Source organism: Typopeltis vanoorti, chromosome 21 (genome assembly GCF_054136105.1).
Source record: "Typopeltis vanoorti isolate ZY-2024b chromosome 21, IOZ_Tvanoo_1.0, whole genome shotgun sequence".
NCBI lineage: Eukaryota > Metazoa > Arthropoda > Arachnida > Uropygi > Thelyphonidae > Typopeltis > Typopeltis vanoorti.
Genome location: NC_143569.1, coordinates 28218524 through 28234594, shown reverse-complemented (window position 1 = coordinate 28234594; position 16071 = coordinate 28218524). Strand labels below are relative to the sequence as shown.

The following is a 16071-nucleotide window of genomic DNA, read 5'->3' as shown; positions in this document are numbered from 1 at the left end:
CAAAGAGAAATTCGTTACAGCAGACGCTTCTCAATTCTTATTGTTACTCTTTAGTGATTTGAACTGTTGCAAAATTCCAATTGTTGCTTGGTTTAAGATCATTGTTGAGATACAAATAGTTGAGCGCGGTTGTTATAAATGTCGTCGATTGTTTATCCGTTATTGTTGCAGATGCATTCGATGCGGGTTCCTAAAAAAAAAGAATGTAATTAGAGACATGCGTATGTTTATGCTTAGTCAATGCCTTTATACGACCAAAAATAATAACTTTGTGCATTGACCAAGAACCTGTAACAAAGAGAAAGAAATTTAATCGTCTGCACTAGGGATATAAAACCAATAATAGCGAAACATGGTGTCACCTAGAAATCTCCTCCGTTATTCCCCAGATACTAAAACAACGCGCAGGCCCATTTCTTCAAGTGTGTAACATGAACATTCTGTACCTCTTATTGCCGCCCAGGAATCCCGATGTCTGTCGCATTCTGTTTCTGACAATTCGTCATTGTCACCGACATCTGTCGTAGGGGAGGTCAGCTGTACAAAGTCTTCCGTGTCGCTTTCTATGGTTCCGTAGCTGCAAGATAAAAAAAAAAAAAGAAAAAAAGAACGACAATGGTATGTGAACACCCAGTAGTATTTTCTTACATGTCACTGAACTATGCTGGTGTTTTTTTTTTTTTTTTTTTTTTTTTTTTTTTTTTTATGATGGGACAAGAGTCGAGGTGGAAGATACAAGTATAAAAACTTGACAGTAAACATCGAGAACAAATAAACCCAGAAAGGACGTGCGACCGTTTTCACCAAGTTCGATGTGATAATTTGAAAAGGGATCAGAAACAAGGAGAAGGTCAAAGATATCCATTTCTATCCAAACAAGTCGGAATGTCAAATTCAAACAAAAAACTAATGCGATTTTTGACTGTCTTTGCGTTCGCGCGTTTACAGAGCACTTTTATTAATCTTAAGAAATCTCAGAGGGTATGATACCGGATTGTTCAGTTAATCGACTACATTCTTATTGGTTTAAAACTGAAGAAATCCTCAGTATTTGTTATGGTCGTTTAGTCTGTTATGTAGCAAAAGTTGCTATTCACATTTATTGTGGGGGAAAAGTTAGTGGAATGTTTATTAAAAAAAGAAGAAAGAAAGAAGACTGCTAAAATAGCTATGTTACATTTTTCAAGCATCCTAAATGGAATGTTCTTTAGAAAGAAGAAAATAATGTTTCTTAGAAGAACGAATAGAGAGAGGAATCCTTAGGATGAACAATAGAAAAAGGAATGTTTCTTATTCTTCATTCCATTGTATAGTCTTCATTTATTTTTATAGCGAAAATAAAATAATTTATAGGGAAAAAACATAAAGAATAATGTGTGTTCCTCCCAGTGACCAGAAAGAGGAATAAATATTCCTCACGAGGATGAACAGCAAGAGGAACGGATGAAGAATAGAAAGAGGAACGGATGAAGAATAGAAAGAGGATTGGGTGTTCCTTTTGAAAAACAAAAAGAGGAATGAGTATTCCTCAAAATGAATAATACAATAGAAAGAGGAGTATTATTTAAAATTTTAAATTTATTTTAGGAATAAAATAGGAATGTTCTTAACGTGAAGAAGAGAAGGATAAATATTTTATCAAATGAAGAATAATAACAAAGATATTTCTTTAATGTGGAATTGAGAAGATACATTCTTTGGAAAGGAATTTTTGGAAGAAAAAAAGCAGTAGATGGAAGAATATTTTTGAATCCCAGAATTAGCAGGATAAGCGAATTCTGGATCTTCAGAAAATTTACTTTTCTAATGAATTTCAATGTTTCAGTTCTAGAATTCATATGCTTATCTTTCGGATTAACAAATTGTTCTCTTTTTTAAAAAAACATCTTCAACTTACCTACAGTCTTTGACATATACAACAAGTTCAGTAGATGTTTGGAAATCCTTGCAAACATCGGGTTACTTTTGTGTGATCAGTTGTGCGCAGGCGCCATTGACGTAAATAAAATTTCATTAGGAGACCACTTGAGAAACTAAATCTGTTCAGAGAAACGGTTTACGCTGTGTGTGTGTGGAGAGAGAGAGGGAGAGAGAGAGAGAATAGTGGTGTCTTTTCTGATGGAAAAACGCCCGCCCGCCGAAAATATAAAGAGAAGATTACCTGCTATCCCCTGTTATAATGAAATTCCCAGACCTGGATCAATTTTAAAAATCAGCGTTCTTCTCCATCGCTACGTTGTATAAAACTTTGCGTAACTCGATGTGATTATTTTGTTGAAAGTATCTAACTGGATTATCAAAGTTCTAAGAAATATGACAAATTTATTTCGTCGACTTGGAAAGAAGAACATAAATAAAAAGGGAAAACTATGATTACATTGAAGAATTCCATTTGCCGTGTGTACATAAAGTGATTGCCTTCCTGTCGTCTGTGTATTCCCCAAAGTACCATGTTGGCAGATGCGAAAAAAATAACATAGAAACGTAGAAAAAGTGCTGAAGAATCAGCCCAAACGTCTCTGACTCGTTTGACAAATCCCACAGATAACTGCAGACGACACAATTCTAGTTTTATAGATGGACTGCTTATCAGATCATGGAACACGATAAGAATTTCATAACTAGTTGACAAGTCCATTGAGGGAACGTAAAGTGTAGAAGGATGTGGAGACACTCGACAACTGCCAGTTCGCTAGCAGCTTTGAAGAGTCATTGATGATGACAAAGGTAAGAAATTGAACCTGAAAAAAACGTGTGGACAGCTTAAGGGTTTTTTGTCCTTTTTGTGTCAAGGGACTTCAAGTTCCTTCGTAGTCTGAAAGACACCATAAAAGCATCATTAGCGCCCTCTTTTAATTGGCAAAACGTCTTAGAGATCGCTCTTTGTGCAACTTAGAGTTGCATCAAAAAAACGGAAGAATAAAACAAAATCGAAAAGAAACAGTACGTTCTGAAGTAAAAGATGCTTGTTCTTCAGAATAGGGATAGAAAGAAGAGTAATCTTCAGAATAAAGAATAAAAAAGCATCGTGTTCATAGCGAGGAACAGAAGATGAATATTTCAGAATAAGAAATAAAAAGAGGAAAAAGAGGAATGAGGAATAGGAAGAATGTTTAGGAATAAAAATATTTAGAATGAGGAATAGTAAAAAGATTGTCCTTCAGAATGAGGAATAGGATGAATGTTTAGGAATAAAAACAGAAAATTTTAAAGAGGAATAGTAAGAATGTTCTTCAGCATGAAGAATAGGAGGAATGTTTAGGAATAAAAAATAGAGAAATTTTTAGAATGAGGAATAGTAAGAAGAATGGTCTTCAGAATGAGGAAGGTTTCTTAAATTTTACGAATACAGTGAGGACAAATTCTTGCTCTTCATTTCAAGGAACATTCATTTTCTTGTAATACTCTTTTGAAGAAAATTCTTCTGTTTTCATTATTTTAACGAAAATTCAATTCTCTTTCTAATCTTCATGTTGAAAATAAATAGGACATTCCTCTTCCTATTCTTCATTTTAAAAAAACAAACAAACAAAAGATTAGTCTTTATTCAAATTGAGCACGAACAGTGAGAGGAAGATAACTTAGCATGTTAAAAAATGAAGGAAGATTATTCAGGAAAAACCATTGAATAACATGAATTAATTAGGGATACAGTAAACACAATCTTAATACGAAATTTTGATAAGAATAAAAAGAAAATATGAACTACATATTCTTCTGTTTCAGAAATAATTATGCAGAGAGAGAGAGAGAGAGAGAGAATATCCCTTAATAATCCTTAATAATTCCTTAAAAATCCCTTAATGCTGAACCAATCGACACTCACTTCATAACAATGCAATATTTTTATTTGATTATTCCGCTACAAACGGGCCAACTATCCGTGGTACTCACACCAAACGATCAAGTAAGGTTTTATTATGATTCCCAAGAAGCGTGTAAATATTTAATTGTGGTGCTTATGCCAACGTTTCGTAAATCTAATTCTTCATTAAAGTCAAAACATCATCCTCATCCTCTGATAAGAATGTTGCAATGGGAACTCAGCATTCTCGCTTCGTTTTAATATATTTTTTGTATCCTCTCTCTTTTCTCTGTAGCTGTTATTGTCGTCCGTGCCTCGCATGTGCATGACGCTTACACGTTTAAGAGCCGTAAAACTTAATTTACAGTCTTAAGCAGCCGTAGACAGGCAAGGAATTGTGTCCGCGGGGACCCTTTTCCTCCATATCTGTTTCTACCATACGTTACAACGAGTCACAGATGAGCTTCTGTTGCTCCCATAATTCCACACTAAGCCCGTTCCACTCGCCTCCAGGAGTTATTCTGGTGGAAAGGATGGATCTGAAGAGCCGGCTTCGAGTATATTTGGTTCAGCGGCGAAAAGGGAGAAAAAAAAATTCGATTTGCGATTTATTAAGATCCTTCTGCTTCTACCTGCATTGTCATGAGATGCTTATGGAGATATGAACTCTACTCCTGTTTTGCTTAGACGCTACGGTGATATATAGAAAGACGGTTTCCCTACGCTTAAATAAATATGTACCGAAATTTCTGCGGAATCGAAACGTGGCTTACTTTAGTAAATCGAAAAAAAGCATTACGTTATAGGTCTTGTCTCTTAGGTTTCGTACATTTTTTTTTTTTCATTAAAGATATGCGAAAGATTCACGTTGCTATGGTAACGCATCGTTTTTCTTTTGATGTCTAGGAAACAAATAAAACAAATAACAACGATCAAAGGATGTAACAACTGACGACGTATCAGAAGATATACAAAATGAACTTGGTAACTTCAGTTTTTTTTTTTTTAAATCTCCCCCACATGTTAAGATAGTTTCCTCTCGCTATTCATCATTTCAGGAACATTTCTCAATCTCCATTGTTTATTCTGAATAAAGATCGAATACGATTTTCTTAAGAGGGAGAGATTAAAACGAACAACAGATTATTTAGCTTCACGCCCATCTGAAACCACAGTTATGCAGAGAGATGGATAATCCTCTCTAGAAGTATTATTTCTCATTAAACATTGTCAAATATTTAACAGTAGTTTTAACATAATTAGCGCATATTAATTTCCGAAATGGTTTCAAAAATCTTAGCTTTCTCCTGCACATACACACACACAAATGGAAATACCAGATGAAATTAATATTTGACAATAATTAATTGAAAATAGTAAACATAACTATATATCAATTTCATTATAAGAATTATTATTAAAAATGAGGTTTTTACTTAATTTGTTTTTTAAAAAAATTGAAAGCCCTAATTATCTTCGTGAATAATATATAACTTTGAAAAGAATGTTTTTTTTAAATCTAATATTTGTTACTTATATTTTAAAATGCAACTCATTGTTATTAATAAAACTTAATTCAGACAAAGTGGAGTTTGTATTCAAAACAATTTACGTAACAAAGAAAAATGCCTTTAAGAAAAAGATGACAGATTAGAAAGATGGTATTGTTTGACAGATCAGAATTAATTATTCACGGCTTTGTTGTGCACAGCTTAATCCACACCTCGTAATCCCTGCTAGTTTTGATAAATAAAAAAAGTTCAGTTATTCATCGAGTACTTTTTCTAGAAAACATTTAATTTGTTCTTGCTAATAGAGAAATGGCTAATGGTAGTTATATATCAGACGAAGCTTTTTTTATCAACAAAAAAAACCCTCATTATTTTTACATTCTTGTTAATCATTGACTTAACTAATCATCTTTCATAATAACGGAAGCCATTAGTTAATCCAGACAAGTGATGTCACTGAAGATAGAAAAAAAAAATATATAAAAAATACGAAAATATTCATTTTGTTGAAGGTTTTCCTCCTTTTTTGATTTTAAGCACTCTCAGTTGTTGTAAACGCAGTTAATGTATTAATAAAGGCAACACAATGTTCGCTTTTATGTAATATAAATAGAACAGTATTTATTTTATCATTCTGTATTTCCCTTCAGCCTTGTGGCTGGTGGGGGGATAGCGATACACCACCATACTAGGAACATGATTACGGAGAAAGGTGGTTTACCGTCGCTTTCCTTGCCGCAAGTATTTACGACTGTAGTCGGGTGTATTCACGGGACCAGTTTATCTGTTTTGAGGGCTGAAAAACCCGAGTTACCGGGAGAAAAAACCCTCTACCACCGTATGAGACCGGTTAACTCTTTAATCCTTTAATCGAAAGAGATTAGATAAAGGTTTCTCACATCAGTCGTCTGCACCGACTGAGCTACGGAGGCTCTTTATTTTATCATCTATTGCTTTAAATAGTTATTTTCAGTTGGGAAGCCAAATTGCTCGTTTTAATTACTAAACTCTCAGGTCTTCATTAAGAAAGCATGGAGAGCTTTCAGATATTCCTGAAAATAATATCTTTATTTCTTTCTTCATTTCTCTACTCATTTTATAGTCGACGTATCGATTTTTAAAAAAATTATGCCGCCACCTGTTTCTTTTTTGTCGCTTTCTTCATATTCATTTTTTTCTTTATATTTTTCTCTTTTCAACTGTACTTTAAACTTTCGAGAATCGCTCCTCTCGTATCCATTGCCTTTTGGTCATTCGGTCTATTTTTTATTCTCTTTTCATTCACAACCATCTGTTTCTTTGTATTTATATTAATTTGCGAATTTGTTCTATCCTTTGGAATTTTTACTTTTTTTTATCTTTACAGCTTTATTTATTTTTTTTAAAGTCACCTTAAGAGAGTGATATTTTTATTTTTCCAACTCTCCTTCTTGAACATCTTAAAGATATTTCCACATCCCTCGAAATTCCCATTAAATCTAATACGAACATTAACTCAGTGTAAACGTCCACGATTTATTATCTCAACTTCCATCTAAATTTCTTACGGAATAGCTAGCAACATTCCTTTTCTATATAAAATTAACTTTTTTTGGGGGGAGGGGGGGAGTTCCCTTCAGAAATCAACCACCCATTTTATCAAAAGAGAGTATGTAAGGAAAACAGTTTGGAATTGTTTTCCAAGCGAAATAACTCGTGTACATCGAAGCGTGTGGTGGAAATCAAAGAAATTTCTGGGTCTGTAGAATGCGCAAAGGGGATGTGCAGGTAAGGTTAACGCTGCTGTTTTTAATAAGTCAATGCCTTTTTTTTTTTTTTTTTTAGGGACTGTTTCAAGAAGTCGCGTTGTTGCACTAAAGGCTACAAAAGTTGCCGTTAACGAAAAAAATAATTGTGGAGGGGAATTTTATTTTTTATTTTGTATAACTAAGGCAACAACATTCATCTATTATTTAAGATAAATGTCTAATGAATACATTCTTACCTTTCCAATAAAGATTTTGGTTTTCCTGTTCTGGGTGGAGCTACTGGTAAACCTGGGTCCCCTGAAAGAACGGGAAATAGTTATTGAAATGTAATGATTTGTTAAATATGAATTTAGTTACAGTCACAGTAATCATAAAAAAATACGTATGCTTTGAGATATTAGCAAAACAACTCCGGTATATTTTTATAAATATCTATTACAATATCTCAGTCGACAGCGAGGACACCCTTTAGATTGAAAAGACCTAAATTCTAATACTTGTATAACATTTTCAACTGAAGATAGGTTAGCTGAATCTCGTGGATATAACAGGTGTTCTCACTGGTCAAAATTAGAATATTTTTAAAAGATAAAACTCTATAGAGAATACACAAAAAGAGCAGACTGAGAATGGATCGACTACGTTATCTTTACTCAAATTACATTTATATGAAACCAGTCATTTGATCTAAAAAACAGGCACAGGACGTAAGAGAAATATGGATTGTTATGAAATCTCTGCTGGTATCAACTTTTGTACATTGATATAAACAAAGTCTGTCTTTATTGACAGAAATTAATAAAGTACCGTTTTGCATTAGGTTATAGTAGCTACTTCTGCAATGCATCGTGGAAAACTTGCTGTGCGCTGTTCTTTCTTTAAAGCATTTGCAAATTCCATTAATGAAGAGAACTGCCTTGGCCGTGACCTAATTCTCCATTCGGGTTCGTCGCGCAGAAGTTCTTTCCACGAGGTATATGTCGGCCATTGTAATATTCGGCTGTTTTTCTTCTCAAATCACGTGTTTTGTGATATGAAGCTATGCTAATCAATGATGCGCATTCATTTTTATGAACACAAGAATGCGTACTCGAGATCTTTCTTGAAAATTCATGGTTTACATCTCTTTAAATGTCATGGAGGAAAGTATGAAATTGTTTGATGGCTGATCGCATCTCCAAACCTGATTCTGAGCCGAGATGAAATAATAACTTGCTGTCTTGAGGAACCGCTGGTTCCTATTAAATGTGTAGACCAACTTGGTCGTATCTGAAATTCATCGTGTCAACTTCTATATGTTTACGATATTAAAAATCTGTCGACTTGAGAATGCTTAATCGCTTATATTTTCTTCCAATTATGTTTGAGTATATTTTTCTTTCAAAATTCTGTTAAATCTTTCCATGTGCTCATTAAAATACAAACTCTATTCTTTAGCTGATTTCTATGTTTCGCAAAATGAAAAACTTGCATTTCCAGGAAATAAAAATATCTTCCACATCTGTATGCGACTAACTCGGTTTCATTTGAAAAGCCCCTGCATATCTTCGAATCCTAGACGGGATCGAACCCAGGTCTTTCTAACTAAATGGCGTCCACATTATCGAATGAGATAAAGACGCTCGAGTACACAAACGCACACACACATCCTACATCGATTTAAGTATAGATGTTAAGTATAGAAAGCTGCGAGTTGAAAGAACTAAAGTCTGTTTATTAGAATTATAAATCGAAACGTACCTGGCTGTGAGCCATATTCAATTGGTGGGCGAGAGTGGGTCCATAGCTTGGCGTAGGGAGTGTAGTCATCTGTCTGAGGTAGATAGAAATGCTAGATACAAAATCTGATTTTACATCATCTAATAACAACAACATGAGAAAGATTATTTTAAAACAAATCATAATATTTAAGTACATTTAGGCCAAATCATATTAAATGATCTTATTCCATTATTATTTAAAGTATACTCCAAGTGCAGTGAAAGAAATAGCAAACTAGATACTTGTACTCCAATAACGAAGTATGTACTCATCAAATGATTAACATCGTGACCGATATACAAATTACAATCCTCCTGTAAGTCGCATCCTATTTTTAGTCTGCTTTGCATAAATCCAAACAAGGTTAATTTCATTGTATCACTCGATACGGTAGCATATTCACTCAGTATGAATTAATAAACGGAGAACGCAAATTGTGCTTTGAGGTTTTGCTTTGTGAATAAATTATTAAGTAAACCTGTTAGCGACAAATGAATTCTTGGATATTAATCCGTTGTTTCCAGACTTATTTTTTTTCTGAAATCAACTTTGTTATTACATCATCTTACGGTTAGTTTTCGGTGTTGAATATTTTATTATTCTAAATTGTATAGAGAATATTTTTGTAAAAAAAAAAATCCGAAAGAAAATTGCTTATGATTATGCTATGTAATAAAAATGAAAGAGGATCATAGTGAATCTAATTTTAAGAAATAAAATCTTGTTCATCTTTGCAACAAAATTGAATAAAGCGAAATGCTTTGATGAAAACCGTTTTCATATTGTGGACAGTAAATTGCTTGCAGTTGTGGAGGAAAAAAATTAATTATTTATTTAATAATATAAAATCTGTAACAGTGTCTGATTAACTCAGATAACATGGTGAATTAATTTCATATAAATGCTTATGTCTTTCAATGCCATCTTTAATTAACTTTGAAAAAGAAACACTGTTCATTTGCTTAGAAAGTTTATGTGAAGAGACATCCGCAAGGTGGCGCCATAAGCTAGTTTCATAAGGGACGATATCTGAATTACTGAAAATAAATTCACTGACAATATTTATATTTGAGTTATTGTTCCAGTTTATTGAATAAAATGAAGAGATATGTTTGATTTGTCGTATATCAAAAATGGAGATGATGAGACGAGATGGAATGGAGACGAGAAAATGCAGACGATAATGTTTAAAAATTCATAACAAGGAATGCTGTATTCATTGTTTAAGCATATATATAATGAAAATATTGCTACGCTGAATTGTAAAGCGGTTAGACTAATAGAGTACTTACAGATATTATTGACAGAATATGAAAAATAAGAATTATTTATGTTTAGATTCATGCTAGGAGAGTGAACTCCAACCATGGGAAAAAGCCATTGGGGAAGCAATAGAATATTCTATCATGCGTTGTATACGTTGAAATAGCCTAGATCGAGTACTGAATATATCTATCAGTATCTAACTCTACATCACTAACGATTTTTTATTTATTTATTTAGAAACGTAATAATGGATTCAGTGAAGGAACGTTTGCAAAAGCGTATACAGTAGAGTCAGTAAATAAGGTTTGGAAAAAATCTAGAAAATAATGAAAATACTTAAAATGGACAATGAAGAAAATTATCCATTCTTTCTCTTTGATAATTTTGGTTAACACGTGTTGATCTTCCCTCCCCCCACCAGAGAATGTTTGAATTGTAATTTGAGTCACTTTATCCAACCCAAACACATTGTTGTTCGTATATATAGGTGGCGCTAGTAACAAATGATTGAAACATATGTTTTTAATTGCAGCGAAACTAGTACAATAGAGTGATTACGAAGACTGTTTCTAGCCAAACACGTTTATTTACAATGATAATAAATAAACGTGTCCTACGTATGAGATTACTGTTGTATCGCCGCATGTGTGTCCATCCCCAGTTGCCCTCTACATTCTCTGATGACTGAAACTCTCTGAATTTATACAGTGGATGTGTATAGAATAATCTATTCTGTTGTACAAGCGTTACGTATTCTACCTCGTATATCTGATTCTGTCAAGTAAGCAAGTCTGCCTATCATAACAAATTATCAAAGGGCACGATTTTTTCTTCCCATTAAAACAGGCTTGAGACCGATAAACACTTATTAAAAAGACTGAAAACTAATTCAAACCCTTGTGATTAAAAGAGATTCATGACTCATTCCAATTATAATGATTAAAGATGCTCATGACTCATTCCAATTTTAATGATTACGAGGCTTATGACTTATTTTAATTACAATTAAAAGAGGCCCTGAGGATGTTCTGCTTTTTATTGAATGCTATAATAGGCAATTGTGTAGATAAAATGCAACATATAAAGGCAGATAAAGTGTCGAGTAAATTGATGAAAAATAAATCGTATGTTATTTAACCAAACAAGACTATATCTTAAATCAGCCTGTGTATTCAATCAAATCACCCAAAATTAACCACCAAATCTGTTTTCGGTGGAGCAACCATTCACATTCTTGACGTGACAAATTATTTTTCTCCCGTTCAGTCTTTGTTCTTTTTTCTGCCTTTTTAACTGTCGATATGTTTTCCTAACAATTCCTTCTTTAGTGACGGATGGATTTACACAACCGCTACCAACTCGCTTCTGATGTTCAATAATTTTGAATCAAAATGGATTTTTAGTGACGTCTGCTGGCAGAAGAACATCTAGAAGCAGTTTTTTTTTTTTGTTTTGTTTCCAGTTTTATTAAAAATCCGACTATGGCAACGGCTGGTATGCATTGATTAAGGCATTATGTAGCATTGATCAGAAGCCCCTAGAAACAAAGCTGACACTTGGATACACGGTAGGAAAAGGACACGTTGAAGCTCCTTTTTCGCATGTTTCTTGCATATTAATCCTTGTCATTGCAGAGCAAAAAAAAATTTAAGAAATACTTTGCATCAAGTTTCGTGAATTGCTAACTTGATTTTGAAATCAATAAAATATATCGCTATAAGTTGCAATAAACAGGCGTCGTTCCTAACTGTTAGATTGAATGTCGTAATCCTGAAAACAAAAGATATAAATCAAAGCTCAACAAATACAAGAACGCTTTACTTTCTACTGCACATGCGCACTTCATGAATTCTGTTTCCAGAAACGCTAGATCGTGAACACAAGATGGTATACAGTATAAATTCGCAACTCCTAACGACATGAACGATTACTATGCAAAATATACTATCTTTTGTATTTATATGCTGCAGTGTTGCATATCATTAGATACGCTCCAGTTTAAAATGAGATTTAAACAGTTTTTTTTTGAACACATACTAAATTCCATATTCATCAGTATATCTGTTATATGCTTACAGAAGGAAAATTAGTGTAGACCTGAATGGGCTCTAAAACTATATTCCCGAGTTAATCTCGCCCTTACTTCACCTGCACTGATGAAATATAATTGTATGTTTCTAGTATTTCGTGGGTGGATTAATATTGAAAAAAAAAAAAAAACTTTTGCGCATGCGCAAACAAACTAACTTACGCATATTCAAATCAATATCGAAAAAAAAAATCATCTCTTCTATGCGTGTTCACTCCAGAGAGACAATGGAGGCTAATGCAATTTTTCTGGTTCTAGAATGTTACATCACGTGACTTATCGGCAGATAGCCACTCTGTAAAGGGAGAAGTGTTTATCGCATATATTGCAGTCGGTTCACACATGGGCGATCTACATGCTTATTAGGAATTGCACTTATCAATGCTTCATATTAAAACATCTCGCAAAGTTCCGCGTGATGTCATGCAAAAGAAAACTCCATGTTTCCTGCCTTCCCCCTCCCTACATAAACACAATCGCTGTGATTCAACAACATTTCGATTGCTGGAATCGGAAAATCATTCATCACCCTTTATACATGAGATATCTCCGATGAATGGCTTAAAAGAGCGAAGTAAGAATGCTTTTCATCTTCTCGTTATCTGTAGAGGACAGTGAAGGATAGGGTGTTATTGAGCTATATAAAGCGCTGATCATGGCAGGAGGGTAACAGCATTAGCTGAGTCTCAGTTAGAACTTCATTGGCTACAGCATTGCCTTCCCTGGATACCTATTTTAGTCGCCTCGTGCGACATGCATGAGCTACATTGGGGCTATTCATATCCCGGCCACCACACGGGAGGACCACGATTCAAATAGCCTTACCAAGAACACATTTTCCATTTCCATTAACGTTACTGATAGGATGGGTGAAGCACTAGTGCTTTTAATATTCCCCTTTATCTGTAATGAGAGGTGTTTGGGAAAGGGAGATTTGTGAGCAATTAAGCTTTCCCTCTGGGGGCAGTTGTGTTAGCTATGATCAGTTGAGAGAAGAATAGCCTTCGGTCTTTTGTGTTTGTAGTAATCAGTTTCATTGTAATTGACAGATTCTACGATCAGTGGGTTTGAATGTGAACTTGACTTCACGAAGAATTGTTCTGCAAGATCACAAAAAAGGGAGGAGATGTATGGAGTGCCGGTTTCTCGGTGAATCTGTGAATTTCTGATGAACCACGGTGCATCTAGGATCATCCTAAGGCATTTATTTTGGATTCTCTGCAATTTTGAAATGTTCGATCTTGAAGTGTGACTCCATGCTGGTGAGGCGTAGGTAATGACTGGACGTATTACCATCTGGTAAAGTAGCAATTTATTCTGAAGGTTCAATTTGCTCTAGCGGTTGATCAATGGGTAGAGCTGTGCTATTAGCTGTTGAAGATTTGGAGCCAATGAGATTGATGTGCTTTTTAAAAAGGAGTTTTTTTATCCATTAATACCCCAAGATATTTGGTCTCTGATTGCCATGGGATCTTATGACCACAGAGCAAGATGTCTTCTTTAATGCAGACCTTTCTCCTAGAAAACATCATGGTTGAGCTTTTGAGGGGGTTCACTTGAATCCTCCAGTTGGTGAACCAGTTTACTATCTCATTGATACTTCCTTAGAGTCTGGTGATTGCTAGGCGGGGACTGAACGACCTTGCTAGAATAGTGGCGTCGTCAGCATAAAGGCCGTAGTGGTTGTTCTTGAATTGAGAGGAATATCTGTTACGTAAGTTGTGAAAAGTATTAGGGCCAGAAGAGAACCCTGAGGTACTCCAGCCAGAATTTTGCGCCTTGATGACACAATTCCGTTGAGTTTTACTTGCATGTATCTTTCCCTAATGTATGAATATATGAGTTTTACTAGTTTAATTGCCATATGGTTTTCAATTAGTTTGAAGATAAGGTCTTGATGCCAGACCTCAAAGGCCTTGGCAACATCTAAAAATACAGCAGCAGTGTGAAGGTACCAGTTAAAACCGTGGGTGATATGTTGTATTAGTCGGTGAATTTGTTGTACCGTGTTGTGAGCTTTGCGAAACCCAAATTGCTCATTTGGAATTATTTTCTATTTGTCCACTGCTGATTGTAGTCCTGATGCGATGACCTTTTCTATTACTTTGCCGAGGCAGGAAAGAATAATGATGGGCCTGTAGCTTTGGGAAAGCTGTGGGTTATTACCAGGCTTTCTCAGAGGTATAATGTCCGCGATTTTCCAATCTGTGGGAAAGTACTGGAATCTTAAAATGGAATTGGTAGATGGAATAACTAGATGAATTATGGCTTTCCGTGGGAGTAGCTTTATTATTCTATTGGTAATGCCGTCGGGACCGGGAGCCTTTTTGTTCTTCAGATGGGATATAATATTGATTATTTCTGTTGGAGATGTGGGGTGATGGTTTCTGAATCATCCTTAAGCTGTGTTAGTGCTTTTCTAACTTTAAGATGAACTTTGTAAATGAGATTGATATTTAAGTTTACTTAAGATGGGCTGCATTGATTTTCCAGATTGTCAATTAGGGCTTCTATTTTTTCTTCATCTGAGTGTGCAATTCCAAGATTGGTCTTCAAAGGGGAGAAGGGATTGTCTTTTGGTACGAAGAGATTTTACAAATTTCCACATGGAGGTATCTTCTGGGTTGATTTCCATGGTTTGGATTCTCATTTGGAATTCCTGTATATCTGGAGGGCTTCTCGAAAATGTCTGTTCAGGGTGTTTAAGGTTGGTTTGTCCCCTGCGGGCGCTCTAGTGTTGTAATATCGCTTTCTGGCTTTATTTTTGGTCCTAATCAGGTCCATTAGCTCTTCTGGGACCCAGTTGTAAGCGTGGAAGACAGTGGTTTGAGTGACTGATGCTATTGCTGTGTTGATTTGCCTAGTTAATTTGCTTACAGCTTGGTCTCTGCCTTCTTTTTACGAGTGACAGGGGGTGGACCGATGTGGACTGGGTGAACCTTAGAGAGCTTGTCCCATGGTAAGAAAGAATGATGGAGAGAGAGAGCTGAACTTGAAAACCTAGCTTGAGCAGGATGGGATTATGATCTGAGTTAAGCTCTTCTAATGTCTCCAGCTGGTATTGATATTTGATGTTTCTGAGGATAACTATGTCTAATACATCAGAACTTCCTGATGGGCTGTAGTGGGTGGGCTCAGTGAGTCTAGCTACTATTGATGAGTTGAGTGAAGTGTAGTTGAATAAGGTACAGCCTTTGGAGTTGCTTGACGAACTGAACCAGCCGTATATTTGGAGTTGAGGTCTCCTGCTATAATTATGGAGTCCGTGGAGCCGAGGATGGAGTCTAAGTCTGCTGTCAATAGTGGAATGCTGGGAGGATTGCACGCTGCGTAGATTTTAAGTTTGCCTGCATTAATAGTGTGCACCTCTACACCTGTCACTTGAAGGTTCAGAGTTTGGGGGCTGGTCAATGCATTGTGGCTTAAATCATTTTTAATAAAAATAGCTGTGCCGCTTCCACTAGAGTTAAGTCTGTCTGTCCTATATAGAATATAACCTCTTAATCTTTGGGTTGTTTTATGGTCTGAGGTGGGATTCACTGATCAAGATTATGTCTGGATTGTATCTCTTTGCTAATTCTTGCGGCTCAAGAATTTTATTTGTTAAGCCGTTGGCATTCTATGCTGTTATCACGAGTGAATTTGGTTTAAAATTTTTAAACATTGTAGAGAGCTGTTAATATTGATTGGGTTTCTAGATAAGATCTCTTTCTGGAAGATGGAGAGGTGCTTGCTTTGCTGAATTCGTGCAGCATTGTTGCAAGTGAAGAGGTTAAAGGTGATGTGAGTTTGGAGCTTGTTTGCTCTTGCGATGAAGGAGTCTGAGTTCTTACCGCTTCCGCATATGATTTGGACATGGATGAAGGTCGAGTGCCTTCGTGTGCTGCCTGC

General features: G+C 35.2%; 1 protein-coding gene across 1 annotated transcript in view; it reads right to left on the bottom strand.

Annotated features, from left to right (window-relative positions):
* Positions 1-378: 378 nt before the first annotated feature.
* Positions 379-16071, bottom strand: part of LOC150094687 (cell adhesion molecule Dscam1-like) — a 380080-nt gene continuing 364387 nt past the window's right edge. Inside the window, exons 23-25 of the mRNA XM_090411630.1 lie at positions 8805-8877; positions 7301-7361; positions 379-577 (exon numbers count right to left, since the gene is read on the bottom strand). Of these exons, the coding sequence (XP_090267756.1) occupies positions 379-577; positions 7301-7361; positions 8805-8877 (333 nt within the window). The remainder of the gene's footprint in view (positions 578-7300; positions 7362-8804; positions 8878-16071) is intronic.